The 24363-nt window shown below is 41.5% G+C and overlaps 1 protein-coding gene across 1 annotated transcript; it reads left to right on the top strand.

The window, feature by feature from the left end:
- The first annotated feature begins 2570 nt into the window (after positions 1-2570).
- tpbg (trophoblast glycoprotein) lies at positions 2571-12659 on the top strand. Its single transcript, XM_030394941.1, has one exon. The coding sequence runs from the start codon at positions 3138-3140 to the stop codon at positions 4278-4280; it is 1143 nt and encodes a 380-aa protein (XP_030250801.1). The 5' UTR covers positions 2571-3137; the 3' UTR covers positions 4281-12659.
- The last annotated feature ends 11704 nt before the right edge of the window (positions 12660-24363 follow it).

The following is a 24363-nucleotide window of genomic DNA, read 5'->3' as shown; positions in this document are numbered from 1 at the left end:
AGAGTGTGCTGTTGCTGTATCTATGATGTCATTGGAAATTTGGTTTATTTATTTTATTTTCCGCACACTTATACAATAAAATAATACAAATCAAACAACGTGAAAAATAACTTGTAAGTTTAAAATGTATACATAATTATATAAAAATGCCAAATGCCCTGTGAATTTATCTGTAATGATACAACAAGGTTAATTTACAAGTGTTACATTTTCACCTTATGTGAGCCAGAACAGTATCACCTTATTCTTCAAAATAGCTCAACGGTTTTGTTAATGCTATTTACTCTTTAACGGACAAACATTTATTATATGACAAAACTGGCCTATATTTGCAGTTATCTGATTAAGAGCAAGAGGAGCAGAGAAAATGATCAAGAGTAAAATGTTTTTTGCACATGTAAGGTTTAGTCCTTTAATAGAGAATGCAAATAACTTGATGCACCACCCAAACTTTATCATTTGAGCATGCCACACCTACAGCAGTGTGGACATCGCAGATAGATGTAAAAAGTTTGTAGACCCTACAGTTACAACAGTCTCACAGTTTTACCTTTGGTGGAGTAGGATATCACTTTCAGCCTCAATCCAGGTTTCATAGAATTACTCAGATGATTGTCACTCTGACCCAAGCTAAGAATAGGAAGGGGTCAAAGAAGGGTAAAGCTAAGGTTACATGGGGATCTACACAGGGGCTTCCAAATATCACAAATTGATGAGCGTGCCCCTGCTCACCATTCATGCATGAACACATCCACAGTTTTGCCTCTCTGCAATTTAATCCTGCATAATCCAGCAGACAATGTTTTCACGACAAGTATACCACCAAAATCACTCTCAAAAGGAGATGTAGGATATACAGATCGTGTAAAAAGATCAAATGAATCTGAACCATTCCATTGTTTTCTGAAGTAATGCCATGTTATTGAACACTTCAGACTGTCAAATGTTACATGTCTTCTTCTATCAGACGACAGTGGAAGATTATGTCCAGAATATTCATTTTTATATTTTTATATTCACGTTATTACTTGTTTTAATCATTCCTGTTTACTGTGGACCCCTTTAACCTTTTTCCTTTCAGTCACTGGACCCACATTTGTGGATAACATGTGACATTCAAACACACCTTTTCAACCATGGATGGATTACTGAATGAGCCCACTGGGCACAGGCAGAGAGGCCACAGGGTCAGGCAGCAGAGGCAGACAACAACCACAACAAGACACAAAAGTAAAGGGACATCACACAGACACAACCACACTTCAAAGAGACACAAATTACAACAAAGAGACACTCAACAACAACAAAGAAGAAAGAGACAACAAAGAAATGTAAGACGACGACAAAGAGAAAGAAATGACTTAAAAGAGACACAAAATGACTACAAAGAGATACAAAATAACAACAAAGAGAAACAAAACAACCACCAAAACACACCAAAGACTAAAATGATCTGTAAAAACAACACAAAGAAGCACAAAATGACTAAAAAAAGTTGCAAAACAACTACAAGCAAAGTCTCAAAGTGGCTTTCGTGTCTCTAAACTTCTGAAAGTTCTGGTTCATCTGCAACTGTATCACGTTGAACCTTTTGAATTTTTGAGTAAGTTGTTTAAACCTTCCTACTTTAAATCTGTACAAGGGACCTCCATTCAAATGGTTACAAGTTGCCTCCCATTTGCTCTTATTCAGAGTTTATAGTTTTTATGGTTCTGTATTTTGTCATCATACACGTTGACATACAAAAAGACTTCACGGTTTTTCGTTCCTACCTTCATTAATTTGGTATCAAGACTCTTATAGTCTTTGAGGATTCTAAAAAAAAAAAACTATAGCTTCTCGCAATAAATAGCACTAAACAATGGATTCAATAATGTGACATTATCAGTGGATCAGATGATGAACGTGATCCTTTCCCAGCTTTGTTTTGGCTTGTATCAGTCCCTTTAGGCTATGTGTTTGCCACTAAGACTGTAAATTGTCAAACAAATGGGTTTTGTACGGAAGTGGGTTTTATATCAAATCCTGCGATAAGCCTCACAGATCAAACTGGTTCGCCCACAGGAATCAGAAAACGTTTCAGTTTCCCCGCATGTTGGTTCATTTCCCTACCGACAAATAAACATCACGTGAATACATTTCAATCCAAGAAATGTCATCTGGAAAAAGTCTGTGCTTGGCCATGATTTATGGTACGGCTAAATTATCATCACTGTTGTGTAAATGTCTGATCAGAAGATATTTACAGGCTCTCTGACCACGTCGTGGTATTATACAGACTGATACCTCTTTGTGCGTGACGCTGGGCTGCTCCTCACATTGCTTGGGACGCCACTGGAGCTCCCTCGGGGACCCCACAGGTCCCTGGACCCCAAGACACCGGGCCAAGTGTTGTTGTTGTTGTTGTTTTTAAGGAAACTAGCCGCGATTTTCATTATCAGATATTTGGCATTCGACTTAATAATGCCATTTAACACCACCATTCGCGCAAAACGTCAATTAAATTCCAAGATGAACTTTTCTGACTTTTCCACTCACCCCCCCTTTCGCCGAACAATGGTATGCTCCCTTCTTCCAGTGGTCTCCATCGTGCTGCCGCTGTGTTTAGTCTCTCCCCCCAGACTGGAAGCGTTTGGGCTGGAAGTACGCATGTAATTCACGGCACGCCTGGGAGACGGGGAGCGTTGTCTGCCTCGGAACCAGTTGCTCGAGTAAGTCATTTGTCGATTTTTTTTTTTTTTACATTTTTGTAACGGACTTGTGCTGCCGGAGGTGTAACATAAAAAGGAGAAAGAAATACCGCGTAGCTTTTGCATAGAAGCCCGAGGTATTGGGAAACAACCGAGGAGGAGTGCGTAGAAGTTTGCGGGCGTCGCTCACATCACCATTATCCTCAAGGAAATGTATACGTAATCCCGAACGACGGCGAGGATTTTTTTTTTTTGGGGGGGGGGAGTTTTATGGAGTCTGAGCTGGAAGTGGGAGCAGTTTTCGCGAGGATAAAGGCGGGAAACATTGTTGAGAAACTTTCTCTTGTTCTCTGTGGAAGAACGAGGCGGTGACAGACAGACAGGGGTGGATTGTTGTAAAGTCATCTTTACGCACGGTCTGCGCCGGAAGATCTGTACAACCCCAAGATGCGCCTGTTGAGCACGTCGTGCGGATGTGACCGGGGAGCAGTCCGAGGGAGAAGACACACGTCTCGGATGATGCATTTGCTTTTCCTCCTCCTCGCGGTCGCGCTGGCCTGTCACGGCTGCCCGGACAAATGCTCGTGCGACTCACAAACTGTGAAATGCCTCAACCAGGACTTGGACGAGATTCCGCAGTCCTTACCGGCCAACACCACCGTCTTGTTTGTCACAGGAAACAACATTTCCCGTATTAGTGTGGATTCTTTCCCAACCCGCCTGGAACAGTTAACAGATCTCTATCTCAGCGGGAATGAGCTGGAGTATGTGGATGCAATGGTATTTGACAACTTGCCAAACCTTGTGCGGTTGGACTTGAGCAGCAACAACATCCAGAATTTCAACGAAGAAGCTTTCCCTCGCGATTACCCGCTACAGATCCTGAACCTCAGTCGGTCTTTTCTCAATCATTCCCTCGTGGACATGGTCTTGAGCGTCCTGCAGAAAGGAAACCTGCTCCAGCTCAAAGTCCTCGACCTGTCCAACAATGACCTTGTGATTCTTCCGGACGACGTACTCGCCGGCCTCCCCAGCCTGCTCACCCTCAGCCTGCAGAACAGCTCCATCATCTCCATCGAGAACGGGACGCTGAGGGTGCCACCGCTGCGTGACCTTGACCTGAGGGACAACGGCCTGAAGAATCTGCCCCCCGTCACCATGGCAGATTTCAGCCTCAAGCCTGCCCTCCGGATCCGGCTGGCGGGGAACCCCTGGCGCTGCGACTGCTTCATCGAGGACATGCTGCCGTGGCTGAAAAACTCCACTCAGATCGTTGACGTGCAGAACCTGACCTGCTCGGAGCCCGAGGGCCTGTGGCGCCAGCCGCTCGCACAGGTCGAGCGGTCGCAGCTGAAGTGTTCCAGCGACATGAAGGGCGTGCTGGAGACGTCTTACGTGTTCCTGGGGCTGGTGCTGGCGCTGATCGGCGTCATTTTCCTCCTGGTGCTCTATCTGAACAGAAAAGGCATCAAGCGGTGGATGTACAACATCCGGGATGCTTGCAGGGACCACATGGAGGGGTACCACTACAGGTACGAGATAAACTCTGACCCCCGTTTGGCCAACCTGAGCATCAACTCGGATGTGTGAGAGAGGACGGGACACTGTCTGAGACCCCGCAGTGAGATATTAAATGACTTGTACTGTTAAGATTTGCATGAAAGTCTTCCTCTCCTTGCCCCAAACCCCCCCCCCCCATTCAGAGTTGACATCTGTCCTGGCTCCTAATTAACCCCCCTCACAACCTCCATTCAGCCACTGCTGCATGTCCAATACCTGGCAGCTGTGATGTCAATTTCTTCCGTGTAACATTGCATGGACAATGAATCATGGTGAAGGTTTTTTTTCAGAGAGTTGCAAAGATTGATATGTTCTATTTTTTTTTTCTTCCTCTAAAGGATAAATGGATGGAGTACATTGACTTTTAGGTGAAAGAATACATACTGCTGGTCATTGCATCCTTCTCATTATGCCTCTGCTGCAGAGAAATGCTATACTGCTTGTTTATGAGTTGGTTCTTTTTATTTTAATATGTGAATTTGTGATATACAGTATGCCCTTTTTTGAATCATTTATAGTGCACATTGCATAGTTTTTTGGATTTAGTAGGTGGATGTGATTGCTCTTTTCTTTCCCTGTGAAGATATTCAGCTAAATAAAAACGCCTCTGGATTGCTGGTACGTGTCTCGACTGAGGACCTTTTTGATCTCAAGACCGAGGAATGTGATCCAAAGGCTTAGACGAGGCAGAGACGCTCTTCTGCCGAGGCAGCGCCACCACCGCCACAGAACATATGACAAACGCTTACTTTTACTCCGGTTGTCAACAAGTTCAACAATGTGTGAAACTCTGCGGTAGCTGTGCGGTAACAGTGGAAGTGCTATTTTTCACTTACAAGTGAGCTGGTAGGAAGTGGAGCCAAATTGAGAAATTGAATAGATGAAACGCATGAATTTAAATGAGCTTCTCCTATCTGCGGGTCTATAGGTGGTGAGAATAGCCAACTGTTATCTCCCTTCCAATTTACTTCCTGCTGTGAATCTGATAAAAAAAAAAAAAAAATCCTTGGCTCTGCAGAGATTTCCCTAAAATAATGTGTGTGAGCTGCAGCCAGTGGGCAGGTTTCACATCCAACACCCCCACTCACACACACTACCCAATAGACTCGAGCACACGCTGAAAGCCTTTCAATATACCCCAGCTGCAGGAAAAAACGAAAAGTAAAAAAACGTTTTTTTTTCCGCTTTTTCGTGGCACATGCTAATGAAGGCAAAGTGAACCCGAGATTCTCGTGGGGCACACAGAGGTATTATGGAAATGAGCACAAGCGGCTTTGCCTCTCATGTAACCCTGTTTTTAGGGGGAAGTGGCATCTTTGGAAAAAGTGTTTTCCATTAGTGTTTCTACCCTGTCGAATGCTATTTTTCACGCCATCCAGTATAGTGTGGATTAATAATTAATATGTGGTATTCCTTTGAAGAGTGTACTACGCATGTATGGTAGTCTAAATTAATGAAGATGTTTGTTATGTCTGAGCACAGGAACGACTGTGAACCTCCTTGGCCTCTTGAAGAGCATCTAGATAGATAATGATTTCCCTCTCCCCGCAGTTCCTCACTCTTTCGCACAAACACACACAACAATCTCTAACATCTTAGCCTTGCGTAGCCCGCAGCTACATGTCATCTGTAGTAGAACAGCACGACTGGTGCACAGATTTCCCCTCGCGGTATCTCGCAGGAACACGGCGCGTTGTCATGGCATGTCTTTTCAGTACTAGAAGCATTTCATTGCCGTAATTCTGATCGTCTCTGGATGTGTGTGATTACATTTTTTTTTTTTTTTTTTTTTTTTTGACGGCGCGGTGTAACACTATCTGTCTGGTCTGGTGCTCTGGCTGGTGTTAATGCTCTGTGCGTCTCCTGACAAACACAGCAGCCGCTCCACTGTCTCAGAGGGCTGGAGACGTGTCGTCACACCTTTTGAGTTTCACACTTCCCGCCTGGAAATCTCTTTGTCAAGGAGACGTCTGTTCAAAAACAGCAATAACAGTCTCGGAGAGAAGGAGTGTGTAGTTGTCTGTAGATATGGTGTACGTTTTTTATTCCTGGTTGATTTGTCTCATAGGCTTCGAGGTGTGTTTTCCAGGCTACTATTCTGATGACACCTTTTATTTCTGGCGCTCAGAGATCCTGTGTGATTTTCCAGGTTGATTTCAACTGGTTAAACACTCCCGAGCCCAAAGGCTGTTTAGTTAGAAACATTTGTTTCCTCACTATGGATTTGTAATTGTTGCAGGTTCATTTTGAAAATGGATGGTCTCACTTAACACACACCTCAATTCTCCAGTGCGAGGCTTCCTTACCCCTTCGTCCCAGGAGGGACATACAGGTGCAGGCTGCTTACAACCTAATGTTTCCACAGAGACTGTGGGTGAGTAGTCCTCCTCCTCGCGCTCTCTGCAGATTCATATTAACAAGTGATTTTGCCCAGCCACGCCTCGAGCTACGCTTGGCAGAGCAGGTGTAATTACAGTGAGGAGTAAAAAAAGAAAAAAGAAAGATAGCAAGCGAGGGAGTGGATGGTTGAAAAGGAAGGAGAATAAAAGAGATGAGTGTGGGCAGCACTCTGTGTTCTATTGGCACGGCGACACCTTTTCTGGCTCGCCCAGTGGCCCCTTTGTGCTTGTTAACACCAGTCTCCAAACAGCTTCGACGTCTAAATAGCCGGTCATTGACTTGTGGTGTCAACTGAGATCCAGAGCGGCAGCCATGTGTCGCGGGCAGTTCCCTCAACTCTCTGTTGTCTGTCTGCTGTCTGAAGCTCATTTCCGGACAGGAGGCCCAACTATTGTGTGACAACAGACAGAGGTAGTTTTTATTCCACTGCTCTGCTTTTGTCTGAAGAGTCAGAAAATCCAGTCCTCTTTTAACGCATAATCTGTTTTCCACTGCCGCTAATATGAGACTAGAGTTAGAAACTAACTAACTAAACTAAATTCCAGTCTTTTTAGAAAAAGAAGTCCTTGTGTTACTTGAACACTAAAAAAATACAAAATCAGCGTGTAACTCTGCAAGATCTCCGCCTGATTTGGGCAACGTCCTCATTTTAGCTCCAGCCCATTACAAATCACTGTCCATCTCGCAGAGCAAGACAGCTGCAGCTACTTGTGTTGAAATCGTTTATGTAATCTTGGGCTTTAACTGCGTGTGGGAGACTTAAATTCCCTTTCTTTCGCCTTCCAGACACGAGTGTATCCACCTAGGGAGAAGCATGTGTACAAGATAAAGTCAAAGAACAAAAAGTCTCATCCGTTGCTGCCATTTCTTAACCCAGGAGCTTTGTGAGGGGTATGAAAGAGACCGCAAAGTCGCAGGATAAGACCTTGGCCATTAATGTTTCTGCAACACCGATACTTGCATTTTTGTACGTTTCATAGGCAAGGGATCATAATGACGTATCTAAAATACGTGTCATAATCAGGTGCACAGTACATGTTTGAGCTGAATGTCATGTATGTAGGTGGAGAGGATGGGGGAGTTACAGGGAAGGAGGCTGCCAAGCCGGGGATCACAGTTTGAGTCTGCGTTTGAACAGTAAGTGTGAAACTACTCTGTATTTTTTAAGGAGACATTGGGATGTTGTTGATGACCAAAACAAAGGTATTGTAAGCTAAAAATGACCTGTTGTGCCCAAACCTAGCCACAGTGTAAGTCATAATTTAAAATTCAACCTGAAGACACACAAGTTGGAAAACCGAGAGACAAAGGGGAAAAAAAAGAGTCTAGTCATTCCATCCTGACTCACCTCGGGTTTCCCAGTTCATGTCATGGATTTTCTTGAAAAGGTTCATGATGAAACTTCTACTTCTAAATTAATAAATAAATAATTCAAATAACGTATTAAATTGCTAATATTTTAGTACTTTTCACTGGCTGTAATATTACCTCAAAGGGTTTTATTTCAACGTTCATATTAATACTGTTTTAACTTGAAGGTTTTCTACCTGGCTGATCTCTATTGAGCCTGTTTTTCACTGAGCTCTGGAAATTAGCAAATTGCAGCTTGAAATGGTTTGTTTTAGAAATGCACAATATGGATTTTTTTTTCTGCGGAAGTGATAAGTGGGGTTGAGTTTGGCAGAGTTGATTATAATGATAGAAATTAATCAGAGAGTTTAAAATTGTGAAATATGTGTGTATTGAGTGAGGGAAGTAAAATTAATGTTTTATCAAGGCACACAGAAAAGGATAATATCACCTACTGTATATGCAACAAACTAAACCGTTTCAGGTCGTGCCTTGCAAATGTACAGAACCAAATGAACAACAGGCTCAACAGGTATTAGACAGATGAAGTCAACACAGTATAAATATGAAATAAAACTACTAAATGTACAGCCAGTGGAAGGTGAGGAAAAATAAGCGAATTTCAAGAAAGTAAAAACAAACTAAACTTGATACTAAAGTATCAAGTGAATCAAAATAATCCTTTGGATAATCTACAGTCAACATGACACAAGAAGTGGATTTACAGATCTGTGGCGCTCAGTTTTTATGCAGGAACAAGTAACTTGTTTGTATGATAGGACTGCATTAATACTAATCACAACCATCATTTCTTTTTTTGTTGTAAAAAAAGACTCCCTTTTATTAATACGATTACTGTAACCGTCAGCAACAGCTATTTAAATGAATGAATGTTGCCAAGTTTCTTGAGTGTCTCTTGGATGTTTGAGATACATTTAACCCTAATCCAGTGAAAAATGAGCAATTGTTGAGAGTTATAATACACATACAAGAATAAAAAGAGGCTGAAATTTAGCTCAGAGGGCCAAACTTAAAAAATTAGAGATACTGGTTTGTAGAAATTGATGACGTGTACTAGGAAAGGTTTTGTATTTTGGGTGAGTTGGCACTGAATTGCCCTATATTTAATATACTATAGCACAGCAACATGTATGACACAATAGCACACTATACCATCAGACATCACAAACAATTAGGAGAAGCTGTAGTCTCTTAATTTGGAGTCAAACTGCAAAAGAGACCGCTCGAAGCAATTAATAATTCTTTAAATGTAGATATTGGCGAGTGACTATCATATTTGGATGAAAAGATTTTTTTTAACTCTATCTTTTAATGGTGAAATTTAATTGTCTAACCCTTCAAAGCAGAATAGAATATTTTTAACGCGTCAGATCAAATTTGTAACACTTCCAGCTGAAAAACAGCTTTGCCTTCAAAACTGCCAAACGCTGTCTCAACCGCTCGCCCCATCCCCATAATGCTCCCCACGCAGACACTGTTTCCCGCTCACAACCTTGTTTGTTGAGTCACATTTAATATGCCAGTGCACTTTCCTAGTGTTGAGAGACAGACTGGCAGGTTATCAGATTGCCAGGGAGCCGTAATTACATTCACCGCGCCGCACTGGTCTGCTGCTTCACAAACACCTGGCAAGTTGCCACAGCCGCTGACCTTTCCTGTGGAAAAAAAAAGAAAAAGATCCAGCCATGTAAATCGCGGTAACATGTGACCCGCTTTGTAAAATGAAATCATGATGAAGATTTGTTTTCAACAAAGCAACAGAAATCCCCTCAGTCTCTTTGATATGCCACCGTTGCTCCGAGATGTAGCATTTAGCTTGTTGTATGGCTGGGCATGGACTACTTGTCATCCACCCCCCCCCCGTCAACCAACATCCCTGCAACCTCCCTCCACATGAGATGCCTCAGCTTCTCTAATGTGGATTTATGATGCCGTACATGAGTGTGTTTGCCTCCTGTTGAGCCATGTTGGGCTTAATGAACAAGCGGCCTCCTAAACGAAGACGAATCTGAGCTGACAGCGCGGCGGCCTCTCCCCGAGAGATGTGGCCGCACGGCATCTGCCAACATGTGGTTGAGGGACAGATGCGGAGATGGGTGGAGATCACGAGGCGAGTGTAGGCCCAGATATCTGGCGGCGTCCCTTGCTCAATTTGTACAAAGACGGAACATGATGCACGTAAAATGTCAAAATACGTGCTGCGAGTGACCTTTATGTGTGGAAGTGCCTGCACTGAGGGCCAGGTAAGGTTACTAGTTTGTTTTTACAGGATGTTAAGTAACTGCATGATGGTTTATGGATGTAAAATGTTAATAATATACTGACCTTTCCTGGGTGACCTTTACTCTTGGAAGACTAAAGAGAATAGATTTAATAATTTGAAATGTTTCTTTTTTTTGTAACAAGACACACCTTCCTGTGCTACTGTCTTAGATCACGTGCTCAGGTGCATGCTCTGTGTTGTGAGTAGGCAGCTGGCATCTTTAGAGTGTGAAAATGAGAACATATTGCAGCGAAATCACAAAGTCAGCCATTATCTGTGTATTACTCACCGCACACCAGAAATAAACGTGGTTATATCAGTTTAATGAATCTAGAGGTCAGATTTTTTGATAAATAAACCTTTCCTGTCTATAAGCAATATATTTTGTTTATTTTTTTCAATCTTATAAAGGAGTCTTATTATTCTCATTTTTAGAGTACATAATTTTATTTTAGGTTACTTCTTGGAATAGGTTTATATGCTGTAATGCTCAGAAAACACACCAGTTGCCTGTTACTGTCCAGTGCTCTGTTTTAGCTCCTGTGTCTTTAAGGCCGCCCTCCTGAATACCCAGTCTGCTCGCTCACACACGCCTGTCCCAGCACCACTCACAACAACAGAATAGCCGCTAAATCAATTCTTTAGTACCAAACTAGCCGCTAGGCAAAAACTACGCAAATGTGTGACACAGTGACTTAGCGTGATGTCACGGAAATAAAGGCAAGCCCACTGATGGGCCCTTCCAGGAGCAGTGTTTTCTGTGGGAGAGAGGAGCTTCTGTTGGTGCAGACTTTGACCTTTTTAACTTTCCAGATCTTTTTACATGAACAACAAGGGACGGGAAGGAACAAGACAAAAAAGCATCATAGGTCTCCTCCTAAACAGCAGCTTCAAAATCATTTTGATTGCAGTGTCTTGTATTAGGGTAAATGTCTCAGCCGCTCTGCCCCCTCTCGCTTGTTTCTGCACAGTCTAACTTCAGTGTGAGATGAGTTTTGATTGTAGTTAGCACCTACATTAGGTCTGACTAATTGTTACAGACCTGGGATTTGTGTTTGCGACAGTGGTGTTGCAGAGATGCACAAAATGCAAATTTCTACATAATGCTGCTTAACTCGGCATAGTATGTGTTACCTGAGCAGTGCAGCTAACAATCTATCAGGCTCTCATGGATGATTTCTGTGTTGATTTCTCAGCACTCGATAGCACAGCCGATCAATGGGCCGGTCTCAGAAAGGGCTGGTGTTTTCCCTTTTACTACATTTTTTCTCTGGACATGAATTTGAACACAGCCTGAGTCTTGTAATCCAGTCTGTAACATAGAGGAACACAAATGACCTTTCTGTTGCATTTTAAAACCACTAGAGACTGATTAATGTGTGGACATGTACATCTGATGCTGGGCTCAACCGTCAAGTGCTCTCTTGTATCTGCTCTTAAACGGAGAGCAAGACGTTCAAGTGTTTTTACACTAATTTGTTTCTTGAATGGGCTGATAGCCTGACAGGCGTGCTGAGGAGATTGCTGGCGCTGAGCTTTTACAGCCACTCTTCTTGGGGTACAAATAGCAGCGCGACAAAGCTCCCAGCATTGTCTTTAGCCTCAGTGGTATTGTCCAAATATACAGTAACACTAAAATAAAAGAGCAGCAGACTCTCAGGATGGGTGTCTGGTGTCGATTATCCTTATATAGCAATGCCTAAGGAGGAGTGTTAATGAACTAATTCTTGGACCTTGAAATTGGACCAGTTAATGACAACAATGCACTGTTTGTGCTGAGACAGCAATGAGGTAAAAAAAAGAAAGGAAGTTACATTAAAATGATTAGATTAAGTGCTGCTATCTGGATGTGTCTGGAAACCTGATATGTGCCAGATAACCCCGAGCTCATGGCAACATGTTACTCTAACTGCCCAGTCACGCCATCTTTGTGTCTTTACTGGCTTAAAATCAAATGCACTCAGCTCCGAGTGAACTGTATCTGAACACAGATTACTTACCTTTTATCACTTTTATACTTGATGTGTGAAGCCAGGATGCCTAAAGCCTTTAAATCAGCTACCTAAGCAACTATGTTGGCGAGTAACAGGTCTATTATAATCCATACAGTAGCTATATAAAGGAATGTAAATATGACTGTGGGAATAAGAGTTTAGCCTATGTATGTTATTTAATTTGCTACTATTGATGTGGTGGGTTTATTTGCAATTTTTTTAGCTTCTTTTTGAGTGTTTGACATAATGTATTTACAGATGTAATGAAACATAGTGGAAGCTATTTTGATCAGTCTTTCTCTGATGTCTTTAAAGAAAAATGTAACATCCAGTTTATTTCATGTGCACTTGTGTAAAGATTAAAATAGATTTGACATCGAATATCCAAGTTTAATATTTCATTATTCATCTTTTGAAGCCTTTTTAACAAACTTACCACTTACTTTTGTACTTTTTAAGTGTTATTATCAATTGGCTTAAGGGTTCAAATGTCAGTTTTGACCTCGGAAATAGCCGTCAAGAGAACGATCTTACCATAAGGAGCTATTAGTCATTGCTTTGTAGCTTTAAAACCCAAAACCTGTTCTGCTATGAGAAAGCCCCCTACATCCATTATCCTATGACAGCTTGGCTAACTTAGTTTGCTTCACATGATGCAAACCTTCAGAATGGTTCCTAAATGGATTTGGAGAGACTGTTTTCTTCATTATTTCACATCATGTTTTTCATTAAAGGGACCTTTTTTTACAGTACGATAACTGTCTAAAAAAATATCACAGTATGTGGAATTATGTTTGGGCTATTACCCATATCCATTACAATGACCCTTAGAGAAATGAAAGAAACGGAACAGAAACAGCTTTTTTGGCTGAACAAACGCTTTATTACAATTTGTCAAAATATTATGTCCTGATGGACATCAAACTATATACATATTTTAAGTAGACTGGCACTGCAAGGAATGCATACCTCCACCAAGGTCCAACAGTCCCCTTTAATTCAATCAAGTCTAATCTGATATCCTATTTGATACCGTTTAGCGGCCTAAAAAGGCTACCCTCTTTGAAAACATTTAAATCCACCAGATCTAAATTTTATGAACTGCATCAAATTGAACTCACTCATAGATCACAGCCTTCAAAATACACCAGAACAAAAATCTTGCAATGTTAAAGGTTATTTCCCTTTAATTCAGATCCCTTATTCTGGGGTCTATTCTGGGTTGAGACCCATCCTCCATCCAAGTTTAGTAGAAATCCTTCCTGTAGTTTCTGTGTTATTCTGCTCACAAACCAACCAACACCTGGACATTCACAGTTCACAGATAATGTATTAATGGTGCACTATGTAAGAACGGGCCACCTCACATTGAATTCATACTCAAAACGAATAGGGAGCAGCATATCACCAGAGTAACTGCTAACAGCTGCTAACCGTTAGCTGCAGTTGGCTAGTCAGGGCACTTGGTATCGCAGTTAGCAGCCCACGCGATGGGCTTGGCGCACCGGAAATTTGGACCGAGAGAGACGGGGGCTAGCTGGTTAGCATGCTGTCTTCCATCGCTATCTACTTAACAGGATGAATATATACCCAATAAGGTCAGAATTATCACTTTATCACAATTCTTAACCACTTTGAATGTTTTGAACTAAAATTCTAATACATTGCCCCTTTAAGTTTTATTCATGGTACGTTTAGTCAAGCCACCCTCCTTCCTCACTCTCTAACATATCATTTCATGTTTCCCTGTAAGCTATAGCGACAGATGACCAAACAAACCCATGGAACATTGTTGAAAATATTTTGGATAGTGTAGGCCAAGTATACTGCTCCACAAAATAGCCTGTATAACAAAGGTTTATAGCTCTAGAGGTAAACAGAGAGGTTTAACAATTTGTCTTTACAGCTAGGCTATATGTAACACGGATACGAGAGTGGTTGATCATCTAGCATGTCCCCCAAACTGTTAATGTCGTGGTAGTATTAATGCTGCTCTCTTCACCATGTCCCCCTTTAAAGGGATATTCCGGCGTAAATTTAATCCATGGTCTAACACACAGTGACACTGAGTAAGACCCCCCCTCGAGAGATCAAGTTTTCCGACCGCTAGTTTATGTAGTTTTAGCAACCTCAGAAAAGACCGCACGATAACAAGACAGTGCAGTCTATGCCTCCAGCTAAAAAAAACGCCATCAAAACGCTGGGAACCTATTTGTACTGTTGCTGAAGTTTGGTGCTGTTCTGAGCATTATTTGTGGCTATAAGTGGCTTTTTGGTGGCGGTTTCATGATGGAGGCATAGACTGCAGTGTATTGTTATCGTGCTGTATTTTCGGAGTTTGCCAAAACTACATAAGCTAGGGGTCCGAAAACTTGATCTCTCGAGGGGGGGTCTTACTCGGTGTCACGGTATGTTAGACCATGAATTAAACTTACGCCGGAATATCCCTCTAAGGTAGACTCCAGGGGCTAATGTGCTAAAAAGTTAAGTTAAGTTAAGTACAAAAGAAAGACATGTAATGAGTGGGACACCGTAGTTTGGTAAATCCTCTCAGCAACAGGCACTTCCACTCCAACCTGTTAAGCTTTCCATGTAGACACACTCCAACCTAAACACAGCTTGAGGTGTGTGTGTGTGTGTGTGTGTGTGTGTGTGTGTGTGTGTGTGTGTGTGTGTGTGTGTGTGTGTGTGTGCGCATGTGTGTTTCTGCAAGTTTCTTCTCCACTTTCCAAGGAGCCACCACTGAGAGCAAGTGTTAAATCTTTCCCCCTCATGTCCAAATAAAGCGTGACAGCTTAGTGACAGATTTTTGCCATCTGGTAAAGTTAGAGTGGTTCTTATATAATCTAAAGTGTGTAGTGCTGTACCTCAGAGAGAGAGAAATGCAACAGATCTAAGAAAGGAGAAAATACCGTAGCTTCAGGTACGTAAGGAAAATCCTCTCGGTTTGCCGTCTCTTCTTTGTTCAAATCTTTCCAGTTTTGTAGTTTAAAGTGTAAGGAAAAGACGACAGAGTGGGTGTACTGTAACTCGGTATTGTTCACCGCTTTACATCTCAGGAGGTAAAATATGAGAGGGTATTGTATAGTTTGCATTTTCTCAAAGTACTTCAGAGGAGATGATCGATAACTAATCAAGCAGAATGTCAAACAAAGTTAGAAAGCAAACGCATAAAATTGGTAAAGCGCTGCGAGGGATCTGCTGAGGGAAGCACTTTAACAGCCGTGATGATGCATCTGGTCCAGCCTGGCTCTCCTTTCGGCGGTTGTTTTTGCGAGGCCATACGGTCAGCAGGGAACTACATTAAACGCTTCGTAATATGATGTAAAACCACGGAGGGTGTCACAGTGAGTAATGGCCTCGGCAGCGCAGCAGCAAGGCAGTGGGAGCCGAGACGGCCAGGAGGAGCTCGATCACGGCATCCTGCAAATGCTTTTACAAGGTCATGTGGCGCAAAACCCCCGATTTATAAACATGTAGTTTTTATCCGCCAAATTAGAATGCTCAGTAGGCCTTGAGGAAATGGTGTAACAAGGCCCACACAGAATATGGAAGCTGTGTTCCCGCCATTAATCTGTTAGCACAAGAGGTGTTACAGTGGACACTGGTTCAACGCCTCCGGCTGCAGCACTCACAAAGGAAAAAATGAATTTGTTACTTTGCCGAAAATGATTTTTCACAGCTCTTTACACAAGGTAGTCTGATCGAAAAACCTGCTGCTCCCTGGTTTTTACATTTACTCTAGCAATATTTGTCTTCTCCTCTTCATTACTATGTTACAGCTGATTTTACACAATATTTTTCTTTGTATTACAGTATGCCATCCATGGGGGGTATCAGAAGGAGCACTAATGAAACAAAATAGCCCCGCCTTGTCATGGGGCCTGATAAATTGTAGAAGGACACTTATGTATGGTAAGATGTGTTCACTTTAAGTTAAATAGGCAAATCAGTATGCTTCACCCTTTAACCTCCGATTGGTCTGTTAAAAGAACAAAAAGCTTATTTTCACCTTCCATTTAGTCCGTAAAAGAGGCTCATTTACCTTTTATTTATTTATTTTTTAATTTTCTGCCCTCTGGTTTTATCCACTCTTTGAATTTTGGAAACATTTAATCTTTTATGCATCTCCCTTTTTACCGCCAAGCAACATTCCCAGTGTTCTTACACAGTCCGTGTAGTGTGTAGGCTAATGTGGACAGTTTCAACTGGCTAGGTTAGCAAAAGCGTTTTAGTCAGCAAGCTAACAGCAAGAACTTAGATAACGAGTGACAGAACTTTCTAGTTTAATTTCTGTAACACATTTTATCACACATATCTTTGAAGATTGAGGATGACACGACAAAGTAAACCTTGAAGTAGTGTAAGCTAGCTAACATGTTAGCTTGCAGGTTAAAATATGTGTTGGCTACAGTTTTAAGAGTTTATACAATGATGCTTCAGCAGTATGCCACGCAGTATATGGATGATAAACCACATTGGTATGCATACTTAGTATAAAATATTTGTATTTCTTATTATTCAGGTTTGGGAATGATTTAAACTGAAGATTACGGGACAGGGACCCCTCTGATTGAACGCCTGCTATTGATGATCCATTAATCATTAAAGGTTTAAAGTACTGCTACTCTGAGTAGGGTTTGAGAAGAATAGTTTGTACTTCTACTACGTAAGTATTATATTAATACCAGTTGACTTATAATTAAGTTATGTCTCAGTTACTGAACTTGTACTTAAGTACAGATTTTCAGTCCTCTCTCCACCACTGTGGGTATATGTAATTTTATGAAGAGTTAGCCTAATTGGGAAAAGGTCATCATAAAGGTTAACAAGACATTGCCCTGATCATGGGCACATCCATCTCATTATCATGTAAGCATAATGAGAAAAACTGTGAAATGTGATTATGGAAATGGCAAATATAAATCAATTTATTACAATAGGGCATAGATGAATTAATACATATTTAGTTTTTTTTTTTTTTTATTGTTTTTTGTGTGTACAGTTATATTTTTGGATTGGCTGATAACCTTTTTAAAGTGATTTTTCTATACCTTCTTAGCTTTCCATATGTGTGTATAATATATCCAATATCTCAAGTGAAGCCCAGTCTCCTGGAAGCCTCATTGAATGTGAAAATACTTACATTCACATTTCTCCAGTTTCAATCTCTGCCCCCAGTTGTCAAGTACGTTGTTCCGGCCCTGTGCGTTCCATCTTGTCATTTTCTATTCTCTGTATGAAATGAGACGAGTCCGTGCCCGCAAAGCAGTCTGGCAGCAGTGCTGGAGGATAATGAAATAGGCTGCAGAAGCAGTTCGGGCTCAGACAGCCTCCTGACAGATGAAATGCAATATTCTTAAAGTGCTGTGTAACATGAGCTTCATATGTAGATATCAGATAGTACTTGACGTTACCTCTATTACCGTCCACAAGCCAACGCTTTGGGCAATTAGGATCTCTCAGGTTACTCTCTGAACGCGAGCCAATCCAAGATGAGGAGGATAAAAACTTAATTAGCTTTTGTAAGGTGCCCACTCTACACACAGGCACACATATTCCATATTTTACTTTATAAAGTCAAACACCAGGTTAAGACCTCTTCTCTGTTGGTCCTTTGTCACCATTTGGCATTTTGGGTTGAAAATCCACTTACTCCTGATAAAACCAAATTCTTGCAATGCACTGGAGTATAAAGAAGCAGCAGCTCAAGAGGGATTAATCTATCACGCTCTTTCACAAATCCCTTTAACAATGTGGGGATAAACATGGACAGAAAATTTGATCTGACAACTGGCCCTGTGGTTTAGGGGTCCATGAGTGGACTGCCAAAATAAGTGTCAATTCAGTAAGCACTAAGGTATGTGATGAAGTGACTGTTTTTCTAGTTTCCAGATTGGATGCATTAATTAAGATAAAATGTGCAGTTTCTCCTGATAATTTCTCCCTGCCTTTGTGTATTCTGTGTCTATTTTTTGCCTCCCCTCGGAGACACAGTTTGTCAAAGATTCATTTATTGCTAATTAATACCTGTAAATGAAAAATACCTGGATTGCAGCCAAAGCAGAGAGAGTTATGAAATGACTGTCTGCGGGGCATTGTTACTCAACAAATCATCTCTGGTTTAATTGAGAATATGTAGATGAAAGAAATGAGGTGAGCTCTGTGTGAAAGTTAATTTCTACTCTATACCAAAATCTATTCCAGGTGTCCTTCAGTCTGTCCCCGCAGTGTGACCTGCTACACTTTTTTCTTTCCTTGCTCTTATATTTGCAGGCAGCGATGCTCTCATTGGGTAGTAATGTATATGTAACCCCAGTTATTTTGATTTCAACATGTATTGTACTCGCAATCTTGAAATGCAAAACTTTGTCCTCATAATCATCTTTCATTTCATTTTTCAATTTCACATATTCAGTGTAGTCTTTTGGAGCTTCCAGATGTAACGACATATTTAATTGTTGTTGACATTTCTGCCTGCCTGTGTATGTATGTTGTGTTTAGTAAAAATAAAATAACTTTTGGTGAATACACAAAGCGGGGATGTTGCCGCTTTTTTCCACCTAAGGGGTTGCGGGGCTTACTGGGGCCAAATCCAGTTTACTCGATGAACATTTTGAATAAAAATAGTTACATATTGTAACTTTTAAGTAAAGCATATTAATACTTCTCATCACTGTTAAGTAATGACATCATCAGAGCAATTTGTGACCTATTACATAAATCATTTAGTCATTTATTGTGATTTTGAGACAACTTTTATTCAATTCTATTCAATTCAAAAAACTTTATTTGTTCCCGGGGGGACAATTAAGGGCACAAAAGGTACAAAACCATACAAATCAGCTCCTCATGAGCTAACGGGTCGACCGGTGATCTTGAACATCTTGTCAAATCAATTTCTGATCTCGAGTCTTCTAGAGGCTTGGATTGCAGGACGAGCTGTACGGAGCCATTTAGTGTTGTTTTTTTTGTTTTTTTAAGTTGTGTTTTAGGTTTTTAAACAAGCTACAAGCTACAAACTACTTCAGCTATGCTGTGTTTCCGTGAAGCTCCGTACATGTTTTGTGGATTACAGAACGTGACCCGACTTCGGCATGGGGGTGAGTCGATGATGACGAAACATTTTTTTTGGGGGGGGGGGGGGGGGGGGGTAACTTTTCCTTTAAGTGACAACAGCAAAACCACTCTTAAGTCTCAATATACTGTAAAACCTGAGTGACTATATATTTATAGATGTGTTGTGTGTCAGTGTGAATAATAATTAATGATGGTTTGTCTCCACACTGCAGCCGTGTACTTGGTTTGCTTTGAAAAATGTTCTGTAAACATTTTTTATTTTAACTGAGTACTGCAGAGCTAATTTATTTTCAGGTAAACTCCAACTTTAATTAGTGTGGCAAAGACTTCGGTGTGTGGGTGTGTGTGTGCGTGTGTGTGTGCGCGCAAAGTCGAGCAGACAGCTGCTATGGAAAAATGAAACGCTTCCTCCTCGTTGTGCCCATTAACAGAGTTTTCAAACATCTCCCCCGCCCATCAGCAGTGATCCTGAATAAGGCTGGCAGGGTTGCAGGCAGGCCAAGGCCAAAGGCAATAATGCTGTGCTACACTGATGTTACAAAGAGGAGTGTAAAATGTTAATGACAACAGATCGGCTGTGCATGCACGAGCACTGTAATCACATCACCATCCCTGCTGGCCAGTTAGTCACCCTCCCTTTAGACGGAGTTGCATTTTCACGTGGTGTACATACTGCGCCCCATAAGCACTGCGACCTCGTGACACGCTAAGCGAAGCCTGCGTGGCCCGCTGCTCTCTTCTGCAGCGACTCTGTGCTGCGATGATGGAGCTGTTCGAGTGATAAAGGAGCTATTGGATAACAAGCAGAGACAGAGGAAGATCAGAGGAAAAGGGCTGCTGTAATAACACCCCCTGCTCGAGATGCCGACAGCCCTGAGAGGCATCATTTAGCGGTATGAAAACAACAGAGAGATGCATGGCTCGCAGACAAAAGCTACACATTACGCCTGATTTCCGCCCGCTCTTTTGAAGTGTTCTGTGGAATCAAACTTAAAAGTAGCTGACGCCGAAGACACAAACCATGTAAAACTTTTTCTTCTTTGAAATGTGCGCGGATCAGTTATAAAGGGGCCCGTTGTGAGGTCTGCCGAACAGCCGCTGCTGTGGCCCAAAGTAGCAATTATGGGACGGCTGTTCATTTTAAGGACGAGCGGAGAAAAACGCATAAATCAGCAAACTAACTCAATTCTGTCTGTTACACAACAAAATCTAAGGGTTTTTTTTTCCAACATCAGCCAGCACAAACTTCTGGTCATCAGACCAAGCAGGGCTGTAGCAGCAGAACCCTTGAATGTACTGGCACAAACAAACTGCTTCAATAAACTTTTAAGTTGTAGGGGAAATAATATTTGTGGCTGTCTTTCAAAAGTGACGTAATGTCACTTTAAAAGTTTAGTTCAACAAACATTTTGGTGCAGTATGTAAGACTTCTAGTTCAAAAACATTTAACAATGTACAAAAATGATCAACAGAATGTGATGAAATAATATTTAATAGTTTTGACCTTATGCGAAGAGTATGTATTGTGTTGCAGAGATATCAGTTGACGTCACTATGCTAACCAGCTAGCGCCTAGCTAGGTGGTAGTCTGACAGTAAACAACACCAACATCCTCTGGTGCTCCGAGCTCCCAGTCCGGTCAGGATCGGCTAATACGACCTCTTACTGAGCTTACTAGCAAATGGCAGCTACAGTTAGCGTCAGTTAGTGGTCACTCTGGTGATATGCTGCCCCCTGTTTGTTTTTTGAATTTGACGGGTGGCCAATTCTATGTTCATCTTGCACCTCATGCCATTAAAATGACTTGTTTAAACTTTAAATCTTGTTGTATAACAGACCGGATTGAGTAAGTTGGGTTATTTATGATTTTTCTCTACTTGTGCTTAAAATTAAAGCTATTAAACTAAGCTATCCCATAATTGCTGCCGTGGGCCAAAATCCATGCGTGCTCACTAGCTTTCATAAAATGCAATTAACTTTTTTCATGTTGTTATTTTAAAGTGTATGCATCTCATTCCTCTAAAATGCATTTTTTTTTATGCTTTTATTTCTCACTAACATCAACACTCTGGCTAATATTAGTTTGGAGACCTAGTTACTTTTTGGGCCACAGAAGGTCTTTGCACACCAAGACCTTTTTTATTCACGTGCAAATTTTGAGTCAGTCATCCGATAACAAAAAGTACTGCTAAATAAATAGCTGCGGTCAACTATAACATGAACTTTGGACCACCTGGAGGAGGAAGGTTTCAGGCCTGGGATGGAGGAAGACCCAGCAGAGAATGATGGCAGTGAACGTAACATCAATGGACTATTTCTTCAGATTGTGTTGATCATTGTAGTTCATGTTTTGATCGTTTCAAACAAAATTCTTACACATTGCACCGTTTGAACAAAGACACTTGAGTCCGATTCCTCGCGTGTGCGCACATACGCGGCCAACAAAGCTGATTCTGATATTGCGTGCTTGTAACCTGAGGGGAAATGTAACTTTAAATACGCTCATTAAATACAAAAGTCTTTCTGGGTGGGCGAACGCATTTCTCCCTCTTTCTGAGGACGGCACTTTCTGTCACAGTGTGATAAAATGATCACTGTACAAAAATGTGCACAAGCCACAGTATGGTACCGCTAAGAGTGACAGTTAAAATTAGCGTATGGTAATTACAAAGACATCGCTGGTGAAAACGTCCCCGCTAACTCCTGCAGATAATAACATGCGCTGCAATTAGAGCAGGAGAAAATACTGCCCGTCTCTCCCTCCCTCTCTCCTCTGCGAAAATTACATTAAAAGCTGGATATCGTGACCGTGATTCATTCTCCACATACAGTACAGTACAGCGCAGTGCAGCACAGTACAACACAACACAACACATGTAGCCTTCAGCAAATTGAAGTGAATCATTTCTTAACTTTGTTATAGGAGCTATTAAAGTCGACACGATGCATTGCCGGGAGCGTCGTGAGGATCGACTCTGTCATGGATGAGAAGAAGGTCCAACTTTAAGGTTTCCACACCTGAAACAATGCAGAAACATTCACCTTGCACAAGATGATGCATTACTTGAAGGAAAATTGATCTAGAAGGGCTGATCTAGAAATAGCACAATGACAAATAAAAATTGTTGTGGGGAAGGTATGAAAAAAAAGAAAAAAATCATCTCTGATGGCTGGAAGTTTCTGTACTCAGCCATTAATAACGCCTTCCCAAAAGAGTCAGCTCATCCACATCACGAAACAGCCCCAGAAAATAAAAACAAGTTTTCCCGCTTACTCAATAGTTTCTAGCTGCCTCATTAGTTTTGGCTTGATTTGCTAAACTTTCTGAAATATCCATCACTGACACTGCTCCCGCCACCCCAGAACAATTAAGGTGAGTAATATGGAAAGGAGACAAGAAAATGCATGTAAAGATAAAAGATTACAGTCATTTATTTTCTCCCTGAGCTGTAGGAGGATATTAGAAAAAGGTAGGCGAAAGTTCACTTTGACAAGAAAGTAGATGAGATGACGCGCCCGACTTGTCAAAACGTCCTCCCCTCCACCTGTCGCCTCTGTGGGATACCGAGGGTCTTTGTTCTGACTCAGCGACAAACCCTCCCCTGAATAAAGGCTTCTGTCTCACAGAACAAGCTGCCAGGGAGACTTGCGGCGGGAACTATCATTTGGAGGCGGCTCCAGGAAATGGGACTCTCGCACCTCAAAACATTAATGCCTCCGGAGACTCACAATGTGCACAGTCCTGGAACCATTCAGAAAACCGGACTCATCACCATGAATCCTGTCTAAAGATAGATTCATGGAAATATATTGGAACAGACAAAAGGCCTCTCTTTGGCAAGAGGCAATGGGCAACACACACACTGGCGTGCATGCACACAGAGACCGTGGAAACCTTCCTGGATGGCCAGTGGGAATATGTCTCTGCCTGTTATTCGCTTTTGTCCCCACTTTCCACTTTTACTTGGGTTGTTCATGTGAAGCATGTGTTCCAGGGGTCAGGTCGGCTACACAAACAGAGGGCCTCTTTATCCTCGAGGTGCAATCAGCTAACCTCCTGGAGAAGGAAGAAGCAGGACAGGAGAGAAATGTGCTCGGCAATTTCGTGCCCTCGCAGCTTTTCTCTCCCTTGCTACAGTTTTTCTTTTGCTCTCGAAGTGCTGTAAAGACGGACGTTCCAATTTTTTCCACAGTTTCATGCATTTAGGGGAAGAAATTGTGTATGGTGGGTGTTTTAAGGGACGCTAGCTGCATGGCTCAAAGATTGCAGTGAAAGTCTGTTGAATAGATTGCCTTTAGACTTTGCAGGACGTTCACATTCCCCTAAAAATGAACCATCATCCGAAGAAAATAGTCATCTGTACAATTGGAACCAAATGTCAGCTAATGCATGGCCTTAGTTGCACGTTGTGTTCAGCAAATATTGGCTTACATGCTAAACTGTGGTAAAAAAAAACATGAAAAACATACAAAACATTTGTTTTAGTAATAACCAATTAGTTTTACTGCTCACACTTAACTAAGTAGTTTACTGGGTTAGGGTTAAACTGCTTAAACCCAACCAAATACTTTTTTGCCTTAACCTAACCAAGCAGATTTCCTGCCTAAATTTAACCAAACTGATTCACTGCCTAACCTCTTAACTCTTAACTCTGACTAAAAACTGATATGATTGAATGATTAGATTACCTGTAACAATGAATTGTATAAAAATCTAAAAGTATAAATGCATTAGCAAAAAACTCAGAGGAAACAAAGTCTGGTCACCCGCATTAAAGTCATGCGCAAATCCATTGAGTGAGCACAACTTGCTTTGAAAGAATTAATTAAACAGCTTTTGTATGAATTTATGTACCTTCCATCCAACTCTCCAAAAGGTTTTTCTTGTTAGAAAATGTCTCATTAAAAAACACTCATACAAAGCAGGACAATCATGGATGTCCAACGCAAATTACTGTAGAATAATGTGCATACTGTTTTTTTTTTTGTTTTTTTTAAAGGGCCA

This window comes from Sparus aurata, chromosome 17, assembly GCF_900880675.1.
Source record: "Sparus aurata chromosome 17, fSpaAur1.1, whole genome shotgun sequence".
NCBI lineage: Eukaryota > Metazoa > Chordata > Actinopteri > Spariformes > Sparidae > Sparus > Sparus aurata.
Note: the sequence above shows the minus strand (reverse complement) of the source record. Positions and strands in the feature narration are given on the sequence as shown.

Coding starts and splice junctions, on each gene's coding strand:
- tpbg (XM_030394941.1), top strand. CDS start 3,138: ATGCGCCTGTTGAGCACGTCGTGCGGATGTGACCGGGGAGCAGTCCGA.